This window comes from Heteronotia binoei, chromosome 10 (genome assembly GCF_032191835.1).
Source record: "Heteronotia binoei isolate CCM8104 ecotype False Entrance Well chromosome 10, APGP_CSIRO_Hbin_v1, whole genome shotgun sequence".
Lineage (NCBI taxonomy): Eukaryota > Metazoa > Chordata > Lepidosauria > Squamata > Gekkonidae > Heteronotia > Heteronotia binoei.
The window spans coordinates 103,952,541-103,978,039 of NC_083232.1; the positions used below are offsets into that span (position 1 = coordinate 103,952,541).

A 25,499-nucleotide genomic window follows, 5' to 3' on the forward strand; every position below is an offset into this window, starting at 1 on the left:
GCCAGCTGCTTAGGAGAGCCTTTCTAAGGGTGAAAGGAGGGCTACACCAGAACAGAATAGTTCAGGAAGGTGCTTTATAAGGGAAGGATAATACACTGTTATAGGATGTAGATCAAGGTGGGTTGCCAAGCGAGTCTATTTGTAGCAACAGAAAAGGGCAAGAGTCCAGGCGCACTTTCAGGACTAACAACCTTGGTGGTGTGGTTCTTTCTCTGTCCAAGAGTGGGGAAAGTATTCCTTGAAACGTGGGTGGTGGGGAAAGACCTTGAAGGTGCTGCTGGACTCTTCCTCTTTTCTACTGTCATCAGATGTGTTAACAGTCTGCTGTTCTTTTATTGTTTTTACTGATAGGGTTACATTTTCCCTCATTATATCTACACTCATGTCTAATACGCTATGCCCATTCGGATTTCATTTCAACTTCAGAAGACAATATATGCTACTTGGGCATGCAGAAAGGTTTTTGTTTCATCTGTAATGTCAGATGAAATCTAGCAAATCACGGCTGAGCCCAAAAGAGCCAAACTCTGAAGAGGACCCAGGCCGTCGCCTCTGACTCTGTCTGGCAGCTCCAAGCCAAGGCTTCACGCCAGGCCCATTCTGCCTCTCCTGCTCACCTCCCAGGCAGAGCTGCCCGTCCCTCTTCCTGATCACTACGGGGGAGGGGGGCCCTCAGACTCAAAGCCTTTGCAGAGCAGCGCTTTCTCAAAACAACAATATGCATTAAACTGAAAAGAAGGAGAAGGAAGCTTACCTGGCCTCTGCTAGTCACGCTTTCGGTGGTGAAAGCAGAAGGTCCTTCCCAAGACGACAAGGCTGGCGGAGCTCTTGGCTGCCAGTGGAAGCAAACAAGAAGCTCTCGGGAGCAAAGCCAAGGAAACCAAAGGGCCCTGCAGGAGGAGGAGCCAGCAGGGAAAGACGGAGTGAGCTGGAAGAGGTTGCAAGAGAAGAAAGAGCTACATGGGCTCAAAGGAGAAAGGGAGGAACACCACGAGCCCCCAGCCTGGCCCTTCTCGCTTTGAGAGTCCCACGGAGATGTTTTTGAAAGATCTCCTCCTCCTCCTCCCTCCCACGGCTGCAGATCTCCTGACCCTCTTCTCTGCTCTACACAATATTTGCTGAACAAACAGTACTTGGGAGAGTTTCCACCAGATCCCGGCCTGGCCCTGGAGAAAGTGGCTGCTTTGGTCACCTCTCCCAGTGATGCTGCGTGGCGGGGCCTGAGCTCCAGCCGCTGCCTTTCTGCTGGCCAGAACAGGGGTTGCCAACCTCCAGGTGGGATTGCAGCTGATCTCCAGGTGACAGGGATCAATTCACCTGGAGAAAATGGTCACTTTGGAAGGCAGACTCTATGCCAGAGCCCACTGGAGTCCCTCCCCTCCCTAAACCTCACCCCCTCAGGTTCAGCCCCCAACATCCCCACGTATTTCCCAGCCCAGTGCTGGCAGCCCTGGCCTGACTCCGCCCTCCTTCCGGACACAAGAGCTTCTGTGACTCCGGGGCTTGAGACCCACCTGCTGCCCCAGCGCAGCGCTGTCTGGCTCTGTCTAAAGGTGCTGCCACCTTGTGGTGAAGCAGGTGAGCAGCCCTTCACTTTGCTCTGGATTCCAACCCACTGGAATAGAGTGAGTGTAATGCAATGCCATCCATTGGAATAGATTTCTCTGATGCAGGGCTGGATCGAGGGGGGGCAGAGAGGGGTGCTTGCCCTGGGCGCCAACTGAGGGGGGGGCACCAAATTTGGTACTGAGTCCATTGTATTCTATGGGACCATAAGATAGAATGGCCCATAAGGGGGCATCATTTTTTAATTTTGCCCCCCCTTCAAAAAACATGTAGATCCGGTGCTGCTCTGATGTAACACCTCCAAGGAAAAGATGCTTGAGAGGAGACCAATGGAGTGTAAGAACAGAGCCTCCCTTTAGAAAAATGAGGTAACAGATAAGAACACCAAAACTCCAGTCTCCGTTGAGTCACAGTGCAGTTAAGTGGATAAACTCTTGCTTCCTCCTCCTCCTCTTTGCAATTGATTAAAGCCGTCCTAAATTGTGATTTTACATTTTGGTTTTATTTATTTTTATGTCCTTTATTTCATGTATTTTATTTATATTATAAGAGTCCTTGAGCTCAGTAAGGAAGAAAGGTGGCTAATGAATGTTGGCCACTCTGGAACATCTGGCCAGGGGGTTGGAGGCCCTGGTTGGTTGGTTGGTTCAAGCAGAGCAGGCTGGAACTGAATCCTGCAGAGATGGAGGTCTTGTGGCTGGGAGGGAGACCGCTGGGCCACCCATCAGGAGTTTGGGGGGATCCTGGATGCCTCCTTTCAAAGGGGGGCCCAGGTCACAAAAGTGGGGAAGCTGCCAAGGAAGCAGGAACCTTCAGTTTGCAAGGCCCAAGCAAGGCATTCTGGAGGTCCTTCGTTCCTAGGGCTGCCATCCTTTGGAAACAACTGGTCAGCATGTCATGCTCACGCACAAATTAATGGCCTCCCAAATTAACAGCCTTGCTCCAGTCTTGCAAACTGAAGGAGGAGGAAGATACTTAACCCTTTCCCTACTGTTATGCCTCTGCTTTCATTGGCTCCTCTTCCTTAGAGGCTTTGCCTCTGTAGAACTTCAAATGTGCTTTTGGCCCTCAGATCTCCACTCAGAGCTGCAGGGTAGATCCCTTCGTTTTCTCTGTGCAATCCTTGTCAACTCTCTCTTTTTGAGCAACTCTTGTGAGGTTCTTCCTGTCTCCTGAGGTCCTTGAGAAGAGGAAAGGTAGCCTTGATGAGCTGGGACAAAAGCACTCCTGCAGATGCCACCAAGGCGGGTCTTGCACAGCCCAAGGAAATCAGTTCTATTTCAGCCCAGGAACTTTTTGCGCGGGCCAAGTCACATGGCAAAGGCAGCTTCTGGCACATCTCATACAAATCACTGCTCTTTAAAGCCCCTGGGAAAGTCCCTGAGCTCAGGGTCAAGTGGATGATACCTCCCAGGGAAACCCATATCTCATCATTGCTGGCTTTCATGAGCATGATGGGCACAGGTCCCCAGGTCATGTGGTGGGCTTCACAGCACCCAGGATCCTGTCAACCTTGTTCTGGGAGAGTCAGTTGAAATGGTCCATTTGTCAGCCCTACCCCTGGTTCTTCAAAAAACAGTCCATTTAGTTCCAAAATGGTTGCATTTATTAAGACATTCAGTTAAGGTATAGACTCAACTGGGGGGTTGAGTCAGAACTGCTTTCCAGTAGACAAACATAAACTTTATAGGATGCAAAAAGTGCGCAGAAGCAAGAACAATGTTCACACCACATTCCAATACTTCCCCGCAGACCAATGCAGCCCCACAGTCTCTTTCCAGGTGCAAACATCTTGAAAATGGGGGGCGGGGGATAACCCCTGCTCTTAGCTATTCAGAGCAGTTCCTAGGAGCAAGCTAGCCAGCTACTCCTCCCATCCAGTTCCCAGACAAGTGAACCCAAAATCAGAAGAGCATCAACCCATGAGGACAAGGGATCCTGACACCATGACTAGACCTGAAGACGGCTCTTGCTATGTTTAGGCTGCTGTTGACTGATTGGCTTGTTTTGGGAATCTGGGGGAGCGCAGACTGTGCCTGCTTTGCTCTGTCTGTGTAACAGCTAGAAGTATTAACTTCTGCCCTGTGGAGAGCTTTGGAGCTGCTTTCTTAAGGCCACCTTACCTCACCCCAAAGCCAACTTCAACTGCGTATTGTCTGGGAGGGGAGAGATGTTGGTGTGAACTACGTACTTTGATTTTTTTGAGCAGGCTTTTGCACTGCAAGATTTGGTGGGTTGCAAAATGGCCCTGGAAAAACTCTGGCCACCTCTTAGGTGTGCCAGATCTGACACACTGTTCCTATCAATCAATAAAGCCAGCCTTCTGAACTCCTGGAGGTCTACTTTGAGGATCATTCCAGGGCCTCCAGTTCTTGTTCTGTATCAATAGTGGCTAGCAGCTGCTGGAGGAGCAGAAAGATTTCATCAAAACAATAGCTCACAAAAGCATCAATGCTGATTACAGAATGGAAGATTTGTTTCACTTACCGTGACTCTTCCTTCTTAGTGGTCCAGGGGTCACTTCTGGGATACAGCTCCTCCTCCTTCTCTGCAGGCAGGGTGGTCAAGCTGTGTGATACCAGAGGGGAGGGGCTTGTCCCAGAAATCCCCAGCCTGTTTCCAAGCTGTAACTCCCTCTTTGAACAACCAGCATCTCCAAGGAAACATCATTAGGCAAACACTTCCTAATCAACAACCAAAACCCACCACCAGAGGCAAAGCTTACAACCCTGTGCCATCCTCCCTGGCCCACGGGACCCATTCCCCCCACCGGGGAGGTTCTCATCCATTTTCTATCATGGCTGCCCTGGTTCCTACAGAGAACCCCTCCCAGAATCTGGGGGAAACAAACCATCACCCGAGTGTCCTGTTTAGCGATGATGCTGGCCACTTGGAACAAACCTAAACCTCTTGTTGGTCATTGCATCCGGGCAAGAGAGTAGAAATCTGGAGCAGATGAGTGTGGGCATGAGACCACTGAAGAACATTCTGGCAAGGAACCATTCTTCCCTAAAGAGGCGTTAGAGACCTCCAGTTCATCTAGGAGCCCTGAACATAAAAGGCTCCTTATTCTCAGAAAATAGCTTGAAGCTGAAGCACCTCCATGAACCACACCACCCACACATTCCTGGCCCTGGGGCTGTTCCTGTGTCCAGGGAAAAGACAATTCTTCTGTGTGCGAGGATCTCTTGGGACTGTGTGAGCTCTGACAGATGAGCTGGTCATGGACAGCTGTTCTATTGCTGCTTTGACTGCCATCTCCCCACAGCATTACAAACAGATCTTGAAAGGGAGGAAGGCAGTTCTTGGACATAACATCTTTTTTTTTAACAGTTGAGGATTTCTTTCTTTCTTTCTTTCTTTCTTTCTTTCTTTCTTTCTTTCTTTCTTTCTTTCTTTCTTTCTTTCTTTCTCTTTCTTTCTTTCTTTCTCTCTCTCTCTCTCTCTCTCTCTCTCTCTCCCTCCCTCCCTCCCCCCCTCCCTCCCTCCCCTACCACAAGGAATTGGGCCATGCCTTTGTCAAATAAACCCCCATGAGGGGAAACCAGGCACTCTGATGAGCTGTCCAGGACTTGCTGGCTCTGAGGCATAAGCAGCAAGCCATGGAAGCTCTATATGCTGTTGAGGGGGCTTCAAGGTCCTCGCGTAAAGCCTGTGAGGTCTGTGAATCGCAAGGATCCTTAAGAAGACCCTCTGCCTCTAAGGGAAGCACTAAACTTAGGCCCAGGCTAGCCACTTGGCTACTTTCCATTCAGTATTGAATACTTAGTAAAAAACTGCCGGGAGAGGAATCCCCATAGGGATGGCCTCCCTTCCCCCTGAGATCACCCATATATTTGGTATGTGGAAAAACAGCCTTATTAAACATTGGTTCATTGAGGTCTGTATCATCTACTCAGACTCTCAGTGGCTCCCCAAAGACTTGGTTTTTATACCTCACTTTCCCCTCCCCTACGGAGGGAGTCCCGGAGGCTTGTGATCGCCTTTCCCTTCCTCTCGGCGGGTGAGGCTGAGAGAGTTCTGAGAGAACTGGGGCTGGCCCAAGGCCACCCAGCTGGCATGAAGCTGTCTTCCACGGAACGACAACCCCGGTCCAGAGTGATCAGCACCGCCTGCTGAGACTGGCAGTGGCTGCCCAGGTTCCAGGAAGAGGCCTCCCACATCACCCACTGCCAGACTCTTCAAGTGGAGGCGTTGGGGACCAAACCTGGGACTCTTTGCTGCCCAGCAGATGCTCTCCTGCCCTGTTGTCTACTCAGACCTGCAGTGGCTCTCCAGGGTTCCAGGCTGAGGTCTTTCTCATCCCTTGGAGATGCCAGGGATTGAACCTGAGGCTATACCCCGGTGGTGATGGTGCCTGTGAGAAAGTAATGCATAGTTCTTGTGGATTAATTACACAGAATTCAGCATTGTTGATGGTCGTTAATTGTCTAAGAGTGGTAAAGCTGGAGTGCTGCAGTCAAACTCTCTGCTCACGACCTGAGTTCCATCCTGGAGGAAGCTGGGTTCAGGTAGCTGGCTCAAGGTTGACTCAGCCCTCCATCCTTCTGAGGTTGATAAAAAGAGTACCCAGCTTGCTGGGGGAAAGTGTAGATGACTGGGGAAGGCAATGGCAAACCACCCCGTAAAAAGTCTGCCGTGAAAACGTCATGATGCGATGTCACCCCAGAGTTGGAAACGACTGGTGCTTGCACAAGGGACTACCTTGACCTTTTAAATTGTCTACTAGCAGTGATGGCGAACCTTTTAGAGACCGAGTGCCCAACTGCAACCCAAAACCCACTTATTTATTGCAAAGTGCCAACACGGCAATTTAACCTGAATACTGAAGTTTTAGTTTTAAAAAAACAACTCATAGTGAAATTAACAAACTGAAAGAACATTTGGTCTGGATAGCATTTGCTTAGGAAACGAACAAAATAGTGACATGTCAGAATGGGAGAATGATGGTGAGAGTGTCATAAGGCAATAAATGGAGGCTGTTCATTGCTCTGTTGCTTGCAGATCTGGGTTAAACGGAGAACATGCCTTTCCCAGAGGTGTTCCTGTCCACCTGATTTACTTTTGAACATGTAACTTACATTATAAACATCATTCTAGTTTGCCATTAGGAAAAATGAATGCATTAAAATATAGCGTGTTAGGAGGAGCTGGTGGTTAGGGTGTCCAACTCAGATCTGGGAGGTCCTGATTCATATGCCCACTCTGCCCTGGCAGCTTGCTGGGAAACCTTGGACCAGTAATATACTCTGAATTAACCCACCTCATAGGTTCATTGTGAGGATAAAAGAGAAGGGGAGAGTGTGTCAACTAGATTCGAACCCAGGAGCACCTTAGAGAGCAACAAGATTTGGGGGAGGAGGGCAGGAAATACATGATGTTAGTTAATAAATTAAGTTGATGAAAGGAGTCCACTGATTTATATGGCTAAATCTGAGTCCAGCAGCACCACAGAGAACAAGGTTTTTGAGAGTCAAAGCTCCTTTTATCTAATCGAGGGAGCTCTAATGCTGGAAAGCTTGTGCCTCCTCCCCCAAATCTTGTTGCTCTCTAAGGTGCTCCTGGGTTCGAATCTAGTTGTTCTACTATGGACCAGCATGGCTACCCTTGGAAACTTCAGGGATAGTCTGAATTGTATTAACTAGAAAGTCTGATGTAAGAAAGGAGGGCCAGTTTGGTGTAGAAGTTACGTGTGTGGACTCTTATCTGGGAGAACCGGGTTTGATTCCCCACTCCTCCACTTTCAGCTGCTGGAATGGCCTTGGGTCAGCCATAGCTATCACAGAGCTATCCTTGAAAAGGCAACTTCTGGGAGAGCTTCTCTCAGCCCCACCTACCTCACAGGGTGTCTGTTGTGGGGGAGGAAGATAAAGGAGATTGTGAGCTGCTCTGAGATCCTGAGATTCAGAGTGAAGGGTGGGATATAAATCCAATATCTTCTTCTTTCTTTAAACTAAAACTGCAATCCTGTGCATGTGTAGAGAGTAGGTGCCACAGTGCTCACTGTACCACCACAGTGCTCACTGGCAGCAGAGGAGAGGACTGGCATAGGAAAAACTTTTTAACAGTATGAGTTTTTCAGCAGTGCAATCCACCCCCTCACTGGCAGTCTTTAAGCAGCGGCTGGACAAACACTTGTCAGGGATGCTCTGGAAAACCAGACCAGCAGTGCAACAGTTCAAAAACTGTTTACCTTATGTAATTTACCTTATGGTCCCTGTAGCTTGAAAGAGCTTTGCTCAGATACTATAAGAAGCATCGTATTTGAAAGGAAGGAGGCCTGCAGTTCCTCCCTTTCCACTCCTAAACCAGAGGTGATCCCGGCCACTGTTTCTGCCAGATTAGTGGGATACACATTTTCTGTAATAAATCCACATACCTTCAAAAAAAGTACTTGATTCAAGGTTCTGATCTCTCCCCCCCCCTCCCCCATCCCCACACACCCATGCTCTCTTCTTCCCTTCGGCTTGGACCGTGCCACAAAAGTTTTGAAATATGAAACACAACCAGGTCTTGGCCACATGAAAATGTGAAACTGCCTTATACCCATCTCTCTAGTACAGGGGTGGCCAAACTGTGGCTCTTTCACACACATTGTGTGGCTCTTGAAGCCCTACCAGAGAAGGCATTTGTCTCTTTAAACCACTTCTTCAAGCCAAGGCTGGCAGAACTGGCAGAACTTCAAGAAAAGCCCAAGACTTAGTTGCAAGTATAGGCCTTTATTAGAGAACTCCAGAGCTTGAGGTGCAGAATAACACTGATAACAACAGCCAGTATTCGATACACTTTATGTGATTCTGTTGACAACAATAAAACGATCGTTCACACGGGTGGAGACAACAGTCTGTTTCTCAGGGTTTGTTATCAGGCAGGGAGGATGGAATCCCGCTGGGAAAGTGCGGGCCGGCCTGGCTTCAAAGGCCATCTGCAGATGTTGACCCTGGGCTATCTGTTACACTTCAGTGATCACAGTTTGTTTGAAATGCACAGGCACACACAACATGGGGACTGGTTAGTATTTTGGGCAAGCTGCTTGGGTTAGTATTTGTTTTCAATATGGAGTCGGTTAGGCTAACAGCATATAGGAAAGTTACAAGTTCTGACAAAGGCAACCAGTGGCTTGGAGAATGCATTTAAAGTTCAAGTTGCTTTCTTTCCACCTCTCCCTCCCCCATCTATTTCCTTCCTTCCTTCTCTCAGACATCTAACGTTCATGTCTGGTGGCTCTCACACATCTGACATTTATTTTATGTGGCTCTTATGTTAAGCAAGTTTGACCACCCCTGCCCTAGTGGGTCCCATCTAACCCCATCCCTAAAACTGCAGGATCACCTGCAAAGAATTTTCCTCTGTGTGCTGTGCTTGGGGGCTGCATCATGGTTGCACCCCCACATCAGAATTCCAAAGGTGCCCACAAGCTCAAAAAGGTTGGAGTGCCCTGTTGTCTCTCTGAAGGAGGCCCAGTTAGGGTTGGGAAATACCTGGAGATTTGGGGGAAGGAGCCTGAGTTTGGGGAGAGGAGCAGCTTCAATGAGATATGACTCCAGAGTCCACCTTCCAAAGCAGCCATCTTCTCCAGGAAAACTGATCTCTTATCGCCTGGAGATTCATTATAATCGCAGGAGGTTTCCAGCCACCACCTGGGGGTTGGCAATCCTGTTCTGCACCCATGCTCAGAAGGGTATAATACCAAAGGGTCCACCTTCCAAAGCAGATATTTCTCCAGGTGAACTGACCTCCGTCACCTGGAGATCAGTTGTAAAAGTCAACAACCTCTAGCTACCACCTGGAGCAGGGGTGGCCAAACTGTGACTCGGGAGCTACAGATGATTCTTTCGCAACTATTGTGTGGCTCTTGAAGCTCCCACTGCCCCATCGACCAGCTTGGAGAAGGCATTTGTCTCTTTAAATCCCTCTCCAAACCAAGTCACTCAGAGCCCTCTCTGTGGGCACGCACACTGCCTGCCCCCCCTGCGCATGAGGCGCAGCTCCCCCCACGGCCCCCCTGCCGCCACCCTCTGTCTTCCCTCCCTCCCCAGAGCTGCAATGCAGCCATGCTCCGTGGCCCCACTCCTCCTCAGAGGCATGCTGAGCCCCCCTGCCGAGGCATGCCGGCCCCCCTGCCGCCACCCGCTGTCTTCCCTCCCTCCCCAGAGCTGCAAGGCAGCCATGCTACGTGGCCCCACTCCTCCTCAGAGGCATGCCGAGCCGTGCTGTGGTGAAGCTGAATCCGGTCAGCTTCTATGAGGCCGTCGCACCTTCTAACTCTTTGAAGCCCATGCGGGAGAAGGCTTTGCTCCCCCTCACTTCCGGCTTCAAAGAATTAGAAGGTGGGGGCGGCGGTGGGGGGGAGCCGAGCCTTGTGCATGGGGAGGGCGAGGGAGCACATGTGCTCACAGAGAGGGCTCCGAGTGCCGCCTCTGGCATGCGTGCCATAGGTTCGCCACCACTGTGTGGGTTCACTGATGAAGGGACACTTGTACCCAGGATTTCTTGTGAACTTCTGAATGAATCTGGTAATGAACTTTTGAATGAATTTTATGAACTTGGGAACAAACTCTGGACTTTGTTTGAACCTGGCAAGGATTCTGAGATTTGCTGGTAATAGAGATTTGGAGATACTAAATACTAGACAGTCTTCAAGAAATAGATTCCTGGAGCTTTCCAGGAAGTTGCTTTGGCCTGGTATGAGCTGGGTCATCGGGGAGGGGAAAGGAGAATTATAAAACGCCTTGTATGAGGAAGGAACTGTCTCTTTCTTGGGGATGCTGCATCCACAAGCGCACACCGCCTCCTCCACTGTGAAGGCAGCTGTTATTGGCCATTTGCTCACCTGGGAGATTTAGAACATCTAAGCAAAAGGAGCCTATTTTGCCATCTGATGGGGCATGTATAAAGAGAGAGAGACAGAGGAACTATGTTTTACCCATTTCTTTTGGATTCCTTTGCTCAATTGGTGTTGTGTTAAAAGGATGCTTGTAAACATCTTCTTTTAAATCAATAATTTAAACCTTTGATGCTGGCAGTGGTTTTCTGTACCACATAGACCTCCACCATATTTTAAAAGGAGCACCAGGGGAAGGAAGGCAGCTGGCCAGCGGCTGTTCCTTCAGGGACACCCAAGGCAGGCAGTAAAGTGTTCCTGTGGTGACCAGGCACTGGGCAGTGGAGCCTCAGAGGCCAGGCCTCAGAGTTTGGAAGGGGAGCTGGGAGCCCTGATTCTCCCAGTGGGCCAGGTGGTGGCAATGCATCACTGGAGAGAGAAAGACGACCCCCCCCCCTCCCGGAGTTGGAAAACCCTTGGAAAGCAGGGCAGAAGAGAGTCTGCAGGCCAGAGCAGGCACATTCCACTACATCCCCCACTGAGGTCCCTCCCCCCACCATCCCCTGCTCTTCTCAGGTTCTACCCCCAAATCTCCAGGAATTTCTCAACCCAGTTGGCATCCAGGGGCATCTAAATTGAGAAGCACAATGACCCCCTTCCCCTCCAGAAGAGGGGATGGAGTGCAAACCTGGTGTCAAGTTTTAGGTCATGGAGTGTGCATTTATTTTTAGTAGCAGCATCTGACAGACCTAAGCTCTGAGGGGCTCAGAGCTTTGTTCTTGATTTTCTGTTAACTAAAACAGAACCTGCCAGTGACGGGACGGCTGGGCCCTGAGGACATGGCAGCTTGACAAGGCTGTAACTCTAGAGGACTTGGCATTGTTTGGCCTCAGCATCTCCCCTGGGGCCTTTGGGACGGATCTTCTGCTGACACAGATCCTGTTCCAGGCCCTCGGGGGTCTTTTTTAACCGTTCAGCTGTTCCTGCTGCCCCGAGAGATCTTTCAGCTTCTCTTCTGCAGGGGAGGGGGTCTTCTGGGTCTTGTACCAGGGACCAAAAGGTATCACAACAAAGAAGCTGGTGCTCCGGATGGTCATACAAATCCAACAGGTGTCAGCTTGAAGGAAAGATGGGAAGCTTCTGGAAGCTCTCCTCAGGCCGAAGCCTTGAGCTGACACCGCTCCCTGCTGGTGCCACACCCCACAGAAGCACCAACCTGACCTGAATCTCGCCATATGTTTAAAAAATAAAGGAATTAAAAAATAAATAACGTCTGTTAAAAATAAAGAAAAACTTTTATTTCTTTAGCAGGCATTCTCCATAGCTGTTGTGTAGCTGTGGGGAAACACAGCTGGAACTGGGTATCCCAGGCACAACTCTTTAAAGAATAGCACACCTGGGGGCACATCTGTTGACCACCTCAGTGTGACAGAACAAGGTAGGCCTCTGCTTTGACTGCCTGCTCCAGGGGTCCAGGCAATGGGGCTGCCTCTCACAGCCTGGCAACTGGAGGGGGGGGAGATGGGGAGTTCTGGAATTGGTGGGGGGGGGAGAACCAGTGCCCCAATGAAATGATGTGACTTCTCCTGCAACCTGGCCATGGCCTCATCGCACTGGTAGGTGACACTGTGATTTCACCATAAAGTCAGGGGCCTGTGTGAGTTGCTTAAGCTACCACCGTGTCTCTCTCTCCCATTATCACGACACAGTTCTGTCACAACTGGGCAGGAGACTAGCTGGGCCTGGGGCCTCCTCTGCTGCTTCAGGTCCACCACAGGGCCCTTTCCTGGACCATCCCTGTGGCAACAGCTGCAGCAAGACAGCTCTCCATCCTGATCCCAAGCAGGAGTGTCACCTTTCAGGGTCCCGTGGAGCAAATGACAAATGCTGTTGGCCGGGCAGGCAGGAGCGGAAAGTGGCCTCCAGCAGGATTAAGAGGGTCAAGTAAACAAACAGCACAGAAGGCCAAGCACTTTTGTTGACTTCAACACACAGTCCAGCTTCAGTTGTCAAGACAAACCGGGCCTATTTATACAGGGAGTGACTCTCTCTCTTGACCCCCATCAAGTGACAAAGGGGAAACAAGGCGATCTGCTGGCCCCAACGCACATGCAGAACGATAACTGCAAGAGGCACACAGCACCCAATGGAACATACAACCCCCTTCCCCCGCAAACACAATGCTGCTCCCACTCCAAAATGCTCCAAAACACTGCCATCATTATTGAACCAAAATACATCAATCATTGTCATTATCTCAAGAGTAAATTGCCAGAGTATGGCAACATATACATAACAATACACTAGGAACACCCCAATTGGCAGAGTTCCCAAAAACTGTATTAGGAAACGAGAATGTCACTGGGGTTCATGACCGATTAGGTCTCCCAAAGACAAGTCCAAATGAGGTTCCCTGGTGAAGCTTCTCATTTTGTTGTTCTATACTTTGTCAACGGACATCACTTATCAGACTTCCACGCCATATCCAGAACACAAGACTGAATTGTCAAACTCCAGCTCTGGTAAAGCTGTAAATGCAAATGCAAACAATAGCTACTATATAGCATGAAATATACACTTAATAGTTATACAAACACAACAGTGTCTCACTCAAATATGAAATCAGTTTAAGCTGGAGGGCAGAGATCATGGAACACTCTTTTGCTGGCTGAATGGCTTTCTAGTCAGAGCAGAAGTCCTCTTACCAAATGCATCTTTAAGAAGGACGTGTATGCAGAGCCATTAAAGGGACCGTGCACAGATTTACAAAGACATCATTTAAAGTGGTCTGCAGCAAAACTTTGATATATTTCTGAACCAATCGCTTAACTGCCACCCAGGAGGCTTCAGGTGGAGGAGGAGTGGAAAACAGAACCTGGTTCTCCAGTTTAGAGCCTGCCGCTCTTGACAATCACACCAAGCACAGAGTATTTGAATTGGTTGATAGGGAATGCATTTCCATCCACCTGTGCTTGACACTGGACCTGATTCCTTGTCTGATGAAGTGTGTTTAGAGCACATGGAAGATTACATTCTGAATAAAACTTTTGTTTGTCTTAACGGTGATACTTGACTCCTGCTCTGTTTTACAAGGCATGTGTGATTCTGGTAATAAATCCTTATAGCATACAGTATATCTGGTGGAGGTTCCCACATTCAGGATTCCCACATCCAGGTGACCTAATTTGCACAGCGCAGTCAAAGGAAGCACATCTTCTTCTGGTCCTCTGCTCATGCCAGGATTTCCTTCAGCCCTCTTCTGGGACACAAAAGCAAAGCTCGTCTGTGTGAGAAACGGAGCAAGACTCCTCTGGGTCCCACTGGACTCTGGCCTTGTGGCTCCACTAATGTGGAATTGACACGCAAGCAGAAGTTCCCATTCCTTTTCTTAAATACAAGAAATGCTAGAAAAACGCGCACACAAAAATGCACACTGTCTATGTCCTACCTGCCCTTGGGCTTGTCACCATTAGTATCCTCTGCAGAAATGGAAGGTTGTCCCAGGTTTGTGCTCACCTCCCTCCTTCTGATTCTGGTGGGGGGTTGTGGGTTTTTGGGAAACTTGCTGTCTGTGAAGAGGCTTCTATTAACTTAGCCAATAGTAAATCCTGCCCATTGAAACCGGTGTGCAGAGTGTGCAGAGTATGGCAGCCTTCAGCATTTGTCTCCCAATGACAAGCAGTCAGTTCATTTTGCTGAAATACTGTGGATAGTATCACCATTAGCTCCTGGTCAGTATTTCATTATGGCTGGATAAACTTTCTAAATAAACATTTTATCTCCCTTGCTACATCCTGCTAGATTGCTTTTATTATTGAATGCCTTGTTGCTACTGCTCAGGTACGCTCCAGCTTCTGGTTTCATTATAGGTTCTTGTTTGTCCTTGCAGCTGTATTTTATGCACTGGTTTATTAGCTGCCTTGAGAGCTTCCCAGCTGAGAGTGAAGCGTCTAAAGGCAGCAAGCAAGGCTTCGAGAGTGGGACCCATCACCACCCTGGGAAACAGGGCACTCAGGAGCAGGCCAGCTCACTGGTCCACCTCACTTGGCAGATACACACACGGAACCTGGGGGTGGGTGGGTGGTGGTGCTGGCCAGCTCTGGGTTGGAAAATTCCTGAAGATTTGGGGGTAGAGCTGGGAGAGGGCAGGGTTTGGGGGGAAGGACCTCAGCAGGGTATAATGCCTCCTAAGCAGCTCATTTTCCCCAGGGGAACAGATCTCTGGAGAACAGCTGTCATTTTGGAAGTCTGCTGGTGCATATGGTCATCTTTGTAGGGCTACAGGTGGCCAGGAAAGTGCAGATGCTGACCAGCAGCCATGACTATAAGACACAAAGGGCTCCTCTTCTCTCAGGCTCCTTTCCTTCTGCAGCATTGTTAGGAGAAGAAGAACACTGCTCAGTCCCCACTGGATCCTCTGGTGGGTCTCCGACTGTTGCCTTCATTGTCTCCTCCATCCAGTTGTTATTAAGGAGCCTTCAGCACTTGTTAAAAGCAGAAAGATTAAAAAAAAATGACTTCAGTCAAGATTTGTAAAAGTGGTTGGCTCTCAGTGGCCAAGATGACCAAGTTGATTATCTTGACTGGTTCCCTTTGGAGGAAAGCAGCCTGGAGCCTTAGTCCTTTGGTAACATTGGTTTTCCTCAGAGGTATGGAGGAAGGGAGAGATGCAGTATTTATCCAAGTGTTTGTACTGAAACTCTCTTGGCATATGTTCTGTTTATAGGAGGCCTCCTGTCTTCAGGCCACATGTGAATCTTTCCACAGGAGGAGCATCCAAGGCCTCTGTTCAGACAAGGAGAATAAGAAGGTAACTGCAAAACTCTAGTCCAACCGCAATATTCTTTGAATGACTTATGCGAGTTTGTTAAAATTCTGTAACCTGCTTCAAGTGTTGGAAAGAAAGGTGGTTATAACGTAAATTATGTATCCGTTTTGCAATTAATCTTGAATATATCTAAAAGGGAGCATTTCAAATTTATGCCCCTCCCCCCCAAACAAATACAGCCCACACTTGGAACACTAGGCAGTCTAGAAACCAAACAACCTGTATTTCATGATGGAAAATAATTGCTTTCATGGAAAACACAATTAAATCTTTGTGTGATTCTGTCATGATCCTAGGCCTAGTGAGGCCTACAGACTCCAGAGAAGCCTGTGTAGGAGTAGCTACGGGGCTTCCATCTCCCAGGATCCCTTCTGTCCCTCTAATTGGGTGAAAGTAGTTTTGGAAGGAAAACTTGCCCAGTGGGGTGGGGCCTGGGAGGAAAGCCTAAACAGGCCAAGCTGCAGACAGAGAGGTGGTTCTCGCTGGAAAAAGCTGAGCTGGAAGCAAGTTGCAGCTGGGGAGAGCTGCCTCACCCAAAGCTGTGGTGAGTCTCTGGCATTACAAGGAGGGAACATTTAGGTAGTTGTGTCAGGGTTTTTATTTCTTTGTACCAACCACTACTGTTTCCGAATTTCTGAATTCCTGCATTGTGCAGGGGGTTGGACTAGATGACCCTGGAGGTCCCTTCCAACTCTATGATTCTATGAATTCACTGTTGCACTAAAAAGTTTTACAACCCACTTATTGTTTTTGAGCACTTATAATAAGCCTGTTGTTATTGTTATACTACCTGGGTCCTTACGTCTCTTCAGTCACAGATAAAAGGTTTTGCTAATAAGGAAGACACAGGGGTGGTTGGGTGCTCTGGACCCCCCCCCCCAGACACACCCTTACCAGAGTGGTGGCAGCCAACAGAGGCCCTTCCTGGTGTCAAGACGTGGAACTTCAAACAAAGGCAGATCATATTGTTGCAAAATTAATCCATTTATTTGAGAACAAACAGTCTAGTAAGGAGCCAAGTTTAGTTTGATAACTCTCAAGGCTGAATCCAGCCTTTTTGTGCATTTCAGAGAAAAGAAACAATACAGCATTTTCACACTCCCAGAGACAGTCGGCGCTTCCCATATCCCTTATCTTCTTCCCAGGAAGCTATTCACTAGTCACCTTGAATATGCTAACTTCAAAGGCCCCAGGTGGTTTCTAGGCTGGGTGTGAAATTCTTCTCCTTGCGGCTACAGATTGCTCTGGGGAAGGGTACATGTTGCTGTTCTCACGGTTAGTAAAAGCAGAGGTCACAATAGAGTACAATATGGCGTTAGTCATGTCAAGCTATCATGCTAGAGGGTTTACTTTACTATAAGCAAGTTACAAATCTGACACTTGGTCCCCTGATGTGTGACAGTTCCTTTCCATGTAAACTTAAATTACATGCAAATTGGTCTTTAGGGATTAATCTTTCTCAGCCATAAGCCATCAGTGTCAGACGATGGGATCTCAAATTAACCAGGCCTTGAATTGTTGCAAAGTTAGGCTTTATTTGATAATCCATAAGCATCAGAACGAAAGAAAATTGAGACTGATACATTGTAGCAGTAAGGAGCAGGCTATAAGGGGGTACATCAAAGGGAACTACATAAAGCCACAATTCTAAACATTGCTGAGTTGAGGTGCGAAGATTCACACGGTCTCCTTCTCTTATCATATTGTTACTGTTAGTCTTCCGGGGATGGCCAAGTGGCTGTCCCTGGAGGCGCTTTATCTTCAAAGGGGAATTTCTGCCTTTGTTAGTATCAAGGGGAAGAAAGGTTCACACCAAGCACTAGCCACAATCTACAACTTTCTACTTTGATATGCAAGGCCTTTCTCATGGTTAGTGACAGCATTTCAAAATGGCTACAGCTAAGCATTTCATTTCCAGAAAGTTACATCGGCTGACATACTGCCCCCCCTAAGCTCTTGCTCGGGGTTTGTCTGGGTGCAGCAGGTAAAATCTTTTTAGGAGGAGGGGGGCTCGTAGGTCCGATGATTTGACCCATTCGTCACAGCTAGGAGGGAAATATTTCCAGCGTACTAAGAAATACAAAATCCCCCTCTTCATTTTGGCATCTAGCACCTCCCGCACCTCATGATGACTCTGACCCCTCATTTGAATAGGTTGGGGCTCTGGAGGGTGGGGGTGCCAAGACGTAATTCCAGGATCTTTCCGAAGAAGACTGCAATGGAAAACAGGGTGAATTTTACTAAACAGTTTAGGTAATTCCAGTTCTACTGTCACCTTGTTTATTACTCGTTTTATTTTGAACGGTCCCAGGTATTTGTATGCCAGTTTCCTGCAAGTCTGTGGCAAAGGCAAGTTCTTAGCAGATAGAAAGACTGTCTCCCCCACTTTAAACTCCCACTCAGGTGAATGTTTTTTGTCGAAGTGGGCTTTCTTTTAGCTGTTTCCAAGTTTTCCTGTATAATGGTCCAACCCTTTTTGAGTTCCCCCCACCATTGTTGACAAGAGGTGGGAGACAAGGTTTCTTGGCTGCTGGGCAGCAGGGGAAAAGGCTTTCCTTCATAGCCGTTCACGATCTGGAATGGGGAGGCTTTAGTAGAGCTATGCAAACTGTTACTGTACCCATATTCAGCAAAGGGAAGTAGCTCAACCCAGTTTGTTTTTTGGTAATTTACATAACATCTCAGGTACTGCTCTAGAAGGGCGTTTACGCGTTCCGTCTGTCCGTCCGTCTGTGGGTGGTAGGCGGAATTCAGCCCATTTCATGCCAATTAATTTGCAAAACTCCCACCAGAAGTTGGCAACGAACTGCGGCCCGCGGTCGCTAATGACCTTGTCAGGGAATGAGTGTAATTTAACAACGTGCTGGAAAAATAAATACACTAGCTTCTTCGCTGTGAGGAGTTGCTTGCATGGAATAAAGTGGGCTTGTTTTGAAAAGGTGTCTACCACTACCAAAATCACCGTCTTGCCCTGAGATGCTGGCAGTTCTACTATAAAGTCCATTGACACTACTGACCAGGGTCGATTGGCTGTGGGGGTGGGCTGAAGGAAGCCCGGTATCTTACCCCCCCCCCTCGGTTTTTTTGCCATAACGCAAGTGGGGCAAGAGGCCACAAACTCTGAGATGTCTTTCTTCATGTGTGGCCACCAAAACTGCCTATTGACCAGGTGCAGTGTTTTTACATAGCCAAAGTGGCCAGCCAGCTTGCTGCAGTGACAATGCTGTAAGACTTCCTGACGGAGGGTTTTAGGAACGTACAGCTTCCCCTTGTAGTACCAAAACCTCCCTGCTCCCTTCACAATCCCATCCAGTCTGCTCGTTCCTTCCCCTTCCGTCTCCTCGATCAGTTTGCTGCCCCCCCACGGCTCTGGAGGTTTCGTCCCTTTTCCTGATCGAGTGGTCACCGCTCCTGCTACCGCGGAGGGGGGAATGATAGAGTCTATTACTTCCTCCCTCTGGCTCTCGTGTTGAGGCAGTCTGGACAGGGCGTCGGCTAAAAAGTTTTTTGACCCTGGGATGTGTCGGAGGGTGAAGTTGAATTTGGCAAATAATCCAGCCCACCAAATCTGTTTGGCAGTTAGTTTCCAATGCCCTGTGAAGGCCTCTAGGTTTTTATGGTCTGTCCAGATCTCAAACGGAACCCTCGCCCCCTCTAGCCAGGACCGCCAGATTTTCAAAGCAAAAGTCACTGCAAACGCCTCTTTATCCCAGACCGACCAGTTACGCTGCTCCTGTGAAAACTTTCTAGAAATGTAGGCACAGGGTCTCAGCCTTCTTTCTACATATCTCTGCATTAATATTGCTCCTACGGCCACGTCGGAGGTGTCGCACTGGACCACGAAGGGTCTTAGCTCGTCCGGGTGGGCAAGGACTGGCTCACTTGTGAACAAACGTTTAAGTTTATCGAAGGCCCGTTTGCACTCCGGCGACCAGCTTAATTGAGCTCTGGGCTTCTTGGCCTGCGGTCCCTTCCCTTTAGTCTTAAGCAAGTCTGTCGGGGTAACATCACCTGGGCGAACCCTTGAATGAACCCCCAATAAAAATTTGCGAACCCGAGGAATGATTGGAGCTGTCTATGTGTTCTCTGGGGTTCCCAACCTAGTACCGCCTGTATTTTGGCCGGGTCCATCGCCAACCCCTTCCCGGAGACTCGGAACCCCAAGCAGTCGAGTTCTGTCCGGTGGAATTCACATTTGGACAATTTCGCGTATAGCTTGTGCACGTCTAAAGTGGACAGCATTTTCCTCACCAACTGTACGTGGGAGGGGAGATCTTTCGAATGATGTCATCCAGGTACACCACCACCCCTTTGTACAGATATTCTCTCAGCACTTCATTGATAAAGTTCATGAACACTCCCGGGGGCCCCTGGAGACCGAAAGGCATCGCCAAGTATTCAAATTGTCCCACTGGCGTGTTGAACGCCTTTTTCCACTCATCCCCCTCCTTGATTGTCACTCGGAAGTAAGCATCCCTTAGGTCCAATTTGGTGAAGATGGACCCTTCTGATACCGTGCTTAACAAGTCTCTGATCAGGGGGATGGGGTAGGCATTAGACATCGAAATCCCATTGATCCTGTGAAAGTCAGTGCAAAGTCTAAGGCTCCCGTCCTTCTTCTTCCGGAAGAGGACAGGTGCGGCATGGGGTGCCGCGGCCGGTCTGATAAAACCCCGTTTTACATTTTTATCAATGAACTTTTGTAACTGCCTTCTCCGCCCGCCCCATGGAATATAGTTTGGTCTTCGGGAGCTCCTGGCCCGGGATTAGTTCAATGGCGCAGTCGGTACTGTGGGGGGGGGGGGGTAACTCATTGGCCTCCTCCTTGCTAAACACCTTGCACAAGTCCCGGTACTCCTTTGGGATCAATCGGATCTCCTCTACCGACACGCACATCTTTTCGTTCTTTGGGGGTGGATTCGGCCACCATTTCTCTAACCAGTGGTGATGCACGCACCGCTTGTCTGTAAAGTCTATGGTCTGCGCTCCCCACTGTATATCCGGTTGGTGTCTGGCTAGCCAGCCCACCCCAACACCACATCGAAGGAGGACGAAGGGGCAATAACAAAAACTTCCACCTCCCAATGTTCTTCTATCCCCACCGGCAAGCCCTGAGTCTCTTCTACACACGGTTCCCCTCGCATTACGGACTTGTCCATCTGTTCGAATTGGATTGGGTGTGGTAAAGGGGTCTGAGATAGTCCAAGGGCGTCCACCAGTCTGGGGGTTATGATCTCTCGGGTGCACCCGGAGTCGATTAGAGCTCGGGTGTGCATAAATCATTTGAGTTTTGGGTTCAATAAAGTCAAGGGGACAAAGAATAGGGCCCCAGTTATTCTCACCCATAGTGGTGCCATTAAATCCACGACCTGCCTCCCGGCACCCGTCAGTGCAGGTCGCTCTCGTTTCCCGCCGGCTCGGGCTTCCACAACTCTTCGCTCAAGTCGTCAACAATTATAGTATCCTCGTCAAGCACCATTGAGGTGGCGGTGCTGCCCCAACTGGGTTCTTTGGCCTTTGCTGGTATCTTCTTCGGTCCCACCGCCATCGGCTTCAGGTTCGGGGGGGGGGGGGCTCGAGGTTTTTCCAGGCAGTTAGCGGCTAAGTGCCCAAGATCGCCGCATCAGAAGCATTTTCGACCAGTGGCGACCTTAGGGGTCCCACCCTGGGCTGGCGCCTTTTTTGCTTCAGTCTTTGTGCCCAGCCGAGCCTCACGCCCCCCCCCTTCCTCCCTTGCTGCTGTTGCCGTTGCAGGGCTATGCGCTTCATATTGGTTTCGACTTCCCCCGCCAGTTGCATCCACCCCAATAATGTGGTGGGATGAGCCTGGTGAAAAGCCCTGTCCAGGAGGCTAGCGTTGAGGCCCCGGTGATAAGCCTCGATCTTCATCATCTCGCTCCAACCCCGGACTTTCGCGCAGTGAGCCCTGAAGTCTGCCATGTACTCTCTCACCGATTTCGACCCCTGCTTCATGTTGCATAGGGCGGTAAGGGCCCGAATCTCCTGGAGGGGGTCTTTGTACTGGAGCAGCATGGCTTGCAGGAAACCCTCGATACTGTTCAGCTCTGGGCTCCGGCTCTCGTACAGGCTTATGTATCATCTCCTGGCCGCCTCGTTCAGCTTCGAGCCCAGATAGTCCACCTGGCTAGGTTCGTCAGGGAAGGTGTTCCCCCAATAATGCAAGTAGCTGTTGGCTTGTATGGTGAAATACTCCACTTCTTCGGGATTGCCATCGAATGTGATGTCTAGTCCCTGGCCCCGTCCGAGGTCCCATGGCCCAGGTGGTCCTGGTGGCCTCGGAACTGCGGGGCCCGCCAGTGGAGTGGGCGCCACCGGTGGTGCTGGCGGGTCCCGGGGCGCCGCTGGGACATCCAGACCGGCTAGTCCCGTTGGAGGGGGCCCTGCCAGCGCTGGCTCAGCCAGCTGGCCTCGCCCGAAAGCACGGAGCAGCAGTCGATCGATCTGCCTCTGCACCTCTCGAGCCATGAGAGCAGTGTTGGAGTGGATCTTGTCCCGGAGGTCCTTAGCCATAACTCTCATCTCCTTCCTCATCTTTTCCATGATGTCCTCGCCCTTTGGGGGGCTCCCATTTTCCCCCTCCAAATTGGTCCCCTGGCCGTGTTCCTCGTCCAACCCGACTCGGTTTCTCTCCCCGCTGTCTCGGTCTGGGTTGCCCTCACTCCCCGGGTTCCCACCTTGACCGGGTCTGGTCAGTAGGTTCTCGTGGCATCCCAGGGCCTCGTCCATCAGGGTGGTTGAAGTTCTTGGCTGCCACTTATGCGGGGTGATGAACAGCGTCTGGATGTGTAGTGGGGATCTCCCGGTTCTCCGAGCCCCGGTGATGTGCCAGGGGACTTTACTTTCCCTAAAGGTTCAGCAGGTTCTCTGTTATCCGGAACTTTTTCAGCCATCCGACTTAAAAGTGGCCGGTTCAGATAAGCCTTCAAAGGGATCAGTCTCAAAATGTCAGACGATGGGATCTCAAATTAACCAGGCCTTGAATTGTTGCAAAGTTAGGCTTTATATGATAATCCATAAGCATCAGAACGAAAGAAAATTGAGACTGATACATTGTAGCAGTAAGGAGCAGGCTATAAGGGGGTACATCAAAGGGAACTACATAAAGCCACAATTCTAAACATTGCTGAGTTGAGGTGTGAAGATTCACACGGTCTCCTTCTCTTATCATATTGTTACTGTTAGTCTTCTGGGGATAGCCAAGTGGCTGTCCCTGGAGGCGCTTTATCTTCAAAGGGGAATTTCTGCCTTTGTTAGTATCAAGGGGAAGAAATGTTCACACCAAGCACTAGCCACAATCTACAACTTTCTACTTTGATATGCAAGGCCTTTCTCATGGTTAGTGACAGCATTTCAAAATGGCTACAGTTCAGCTAAGTATTTCATTTCCAGAAAGTTACATCGGCTGACAATCAGTTGACAAGCATCAGGACACTGTCGTATGAAATCAAGCTCCTTCAATGGGATGAATAAGACTGCTGTCAAACAAAGAGGAGACACAGGACTCTCCTTGGCTCGCCTTCTCTCAGGTCTGCCGCCCTGTGGCAGGCACTTGTCCTCCAACCTCATCCCTTTGCAGCTGACTGCAAGATTCCCACCAAATGTGCTTGAGAAGAAGCACAAACAATCTGAGGAAAAATTGGTCAAATATCTTGTGAGCATTAGTTGGGCTTCAACGATAGGATGTGTGCAGCTATTACAAATCCAGATGAAGAGCTCAAGCTGAGCACAATTTAAAAAGATAACGGATGCAGAGCATAGAAGAACACTGTGTGCTAAGAATCCCCCTGCACACGGGTGGGCTTTAAATAGTAAAAAAAATCACAGACCAGTAGCAACAAAAAACTCCCAACAAAAGTATTGTTCTGGGGAAAATGATTCTTTTATTATAAACTGAGAATGAATGACCAATGAAAAACAATCCAGATGGGGACCAAGACAGCTTATGAATCAATCAACATTTTAGCAGCATCTCAACAGTCTTCAGCTCCCTGCATCACCCAAAGGCCCATCACTTTCCAGCCCAGTGCAATGAAGCCTGCCAAAAGGCACTGCAGTATCAAAAAACTCAGGAACATTGCCCCCTGCCCCCCAAGATGGATGGGACCAACCTCAGTGGGCCTGCACAAAGGAGCTCTCCACGGCAACTCAGATTCTGCTGTCTGACATGGGATACCTCTTTAGGCTGCTTGGGAATTGAGTGAATCCAAAACACAACAAACTGCAGTCCTAAGGCCAAAGACGTGTAGTCCTGTTCAGTAGTGTCATAATTTCACATGCAGCCTGGCTGAAAGTGTCTCCTCCTTCTCCCAGCCCCCTCTGGCAGCTGCAGCCAGTCAGCTCAAGCGGCATGGGGACAAATCTCACCACAATTCCTCTGTCCCAAGGACCCCGCCCTCCCCCCTGCAAGAGCAGCTTGTGCGTCATCCTCTGCCCTTAGGCGATACTCCCTGCCCACCTAGTTCTGACACTGCCTGGCTAGTATGTATGGGAAGAAACAGAAAAGGCCAGGCAACAAGATGTCAAGCCACAGCCTCCTCCCCTGCTTGCTAAGCAATGGATATTCTGGGAGGGGAACTGGGCTGTCAGGTTACATGTGGTCAATACATGGAAGTGAATTTTGATGCTCCACACATAATAAAGGTGGGGTTTTGCTGAAGTCCTATTTAGACCATACGCAATACACAGAACAGACTGAACAGTGAAACTCCAAGTTAATTACAGTAAAATGTGAGTGATGTTATCCAGCATTGCTGCTGACTGATAAGATGGAAAACAATTTTCAATTAAAAAGTTACAAAGGGTCAGGCACAAAGACGCGCACACACATACACACAGAGGCAGTAATGTAATACTGACAAGCTATTCCCCTTCTTCTTTGGTACTTTCAAAACTTTCTTATCCAAAATATATGAGGGAAATGCACCATTAAAAAGTTATAGTTCTAAAAGTATTTACAAAAGCCATTTTCATACACTATTAGACATGGCAACGAGATATGAACCAAGTTCTTTTACGAAAGTGTTTCTGCACCGTTTTGTTCCAGTATCTCTCAACAGTTGTACAAAAATTGGATCCATTCTGCACCTCGTTTCATCCTATATCAAATTGGCACATGCGCACGAGCGCGCACACACACACACACATCTCAACTAGCAAGCTGCTGCTTTTAAGATTAAAAATTAGCTACTAAATGATACACTATGTACACAGATCACTAAAGTTCTAGGTTATTATTTTCACCTCACAATTTAAGGTAGTGTTACCTACTCTAAGCATATATATATATATATTTATAAATATATATATTTTTCTTTAAGATATAAGAAACGGCACCATGTGTGATGTTACCAATATGACACTGAAGTTCTGTACAGTCGATAAGTTAGATATGGAGGATGAGCCGATCCTTGTTTGAAAGAGGGAGCTCCACACTTTCAGAGTGTGATTTGGCCGGAGAAACTCCCCCCTTTCCTGACAGGAAGAAATGATCAGACGTATGGCAGGATGCCATACATAAGGATCGCCATGATGCCAGCGCTGAATAAGCCAGCCACAGGAACAGTCACAAACCAGGCTATAAAGATATTGCGGAAGAGACGCCAGTCCACTGCCTTCTTGGATCGTATCCAGCCAACGGCCACCACAGAACCAACCTTGGAAGTTTGAGAAGGAAGTTAGAATTAAATGCATCATAATCTAGGTAACAAACGTCTATGACGAGGGGTGCACAAATTTACCTCACCCTCGGTAACCAGATGTTACAAGCATTCACCAGTTACTTGTTTGAAATGCGAAACAAGACTGATCCTTTCCACGTGCTCCCTGTGACAGGCCACCAGGCACAGTGACAGGCTCTTCTCCTCTCCAATGCCCAGGAAGTGGGAAGGAGAGGTTTCTCCCATTTTGTGCTTGGTTCAGCCACCACTGGTTACCTGGGCACTGCATTCATGGACCCCTGTCTATGACCAAACCAATGCCAGTCAACTGATGCCCAGAATCTAACAAAAACATCTGAAATAGCTTACTGCTGAAATCTGGATTTTTGCTTCCGTTCCACACAGGGACTGTGTCTATACGACACTGCAACACACGTGGCAAACCAAAGGGACCAGGGACTGCATACAGTGTCCAGGAAGTGCCTTCACAGACAGCCATTTTAGAGTCTGCCTGAAATGGATCTCTGGACAAAGGAAGGGAAGGTCTCTAACCGTGCATATTAGCTCAAAGAGGTTGTCTTCCATCCTGAACACCCTGCTTCAC

The 25,499-nt window shown here is 48.9% G+C and overlaps 1 protein-coding gene across 4 annotated transcripts in view; it reads right to left on the reverse strand.

Annotated features, from left to right (window-relative positions):
• Window positions 1-23,099: 23,099 nt before the first annotated feature.
• The window catches only part of SLC20A2 (solute carrier family 20 member 2), a 54,678-nt gene continuing 52,278 nt past the window's right edge, over window positions 23,100-25,499 (reverse strand). For 3 of the 4 annotated variants that reach the window (XM_060247852.1, XM_060247853.1, XM_060247854.1), the window contains one exon: window positions 23,100-24,892. In XM_060247852.1, coding sequence (XP_060103835.1) covers window positions 24,728-24,892 — 165 coding nt within the window. In that variant the 3' untranslated portion in view covers window positions 23,100-24,727. The remainder of the gene's footprint in view (window positions 24,893-25,499) is intronic. The other variant, XR_009555862.1, reaches the window with a different exon arrangement.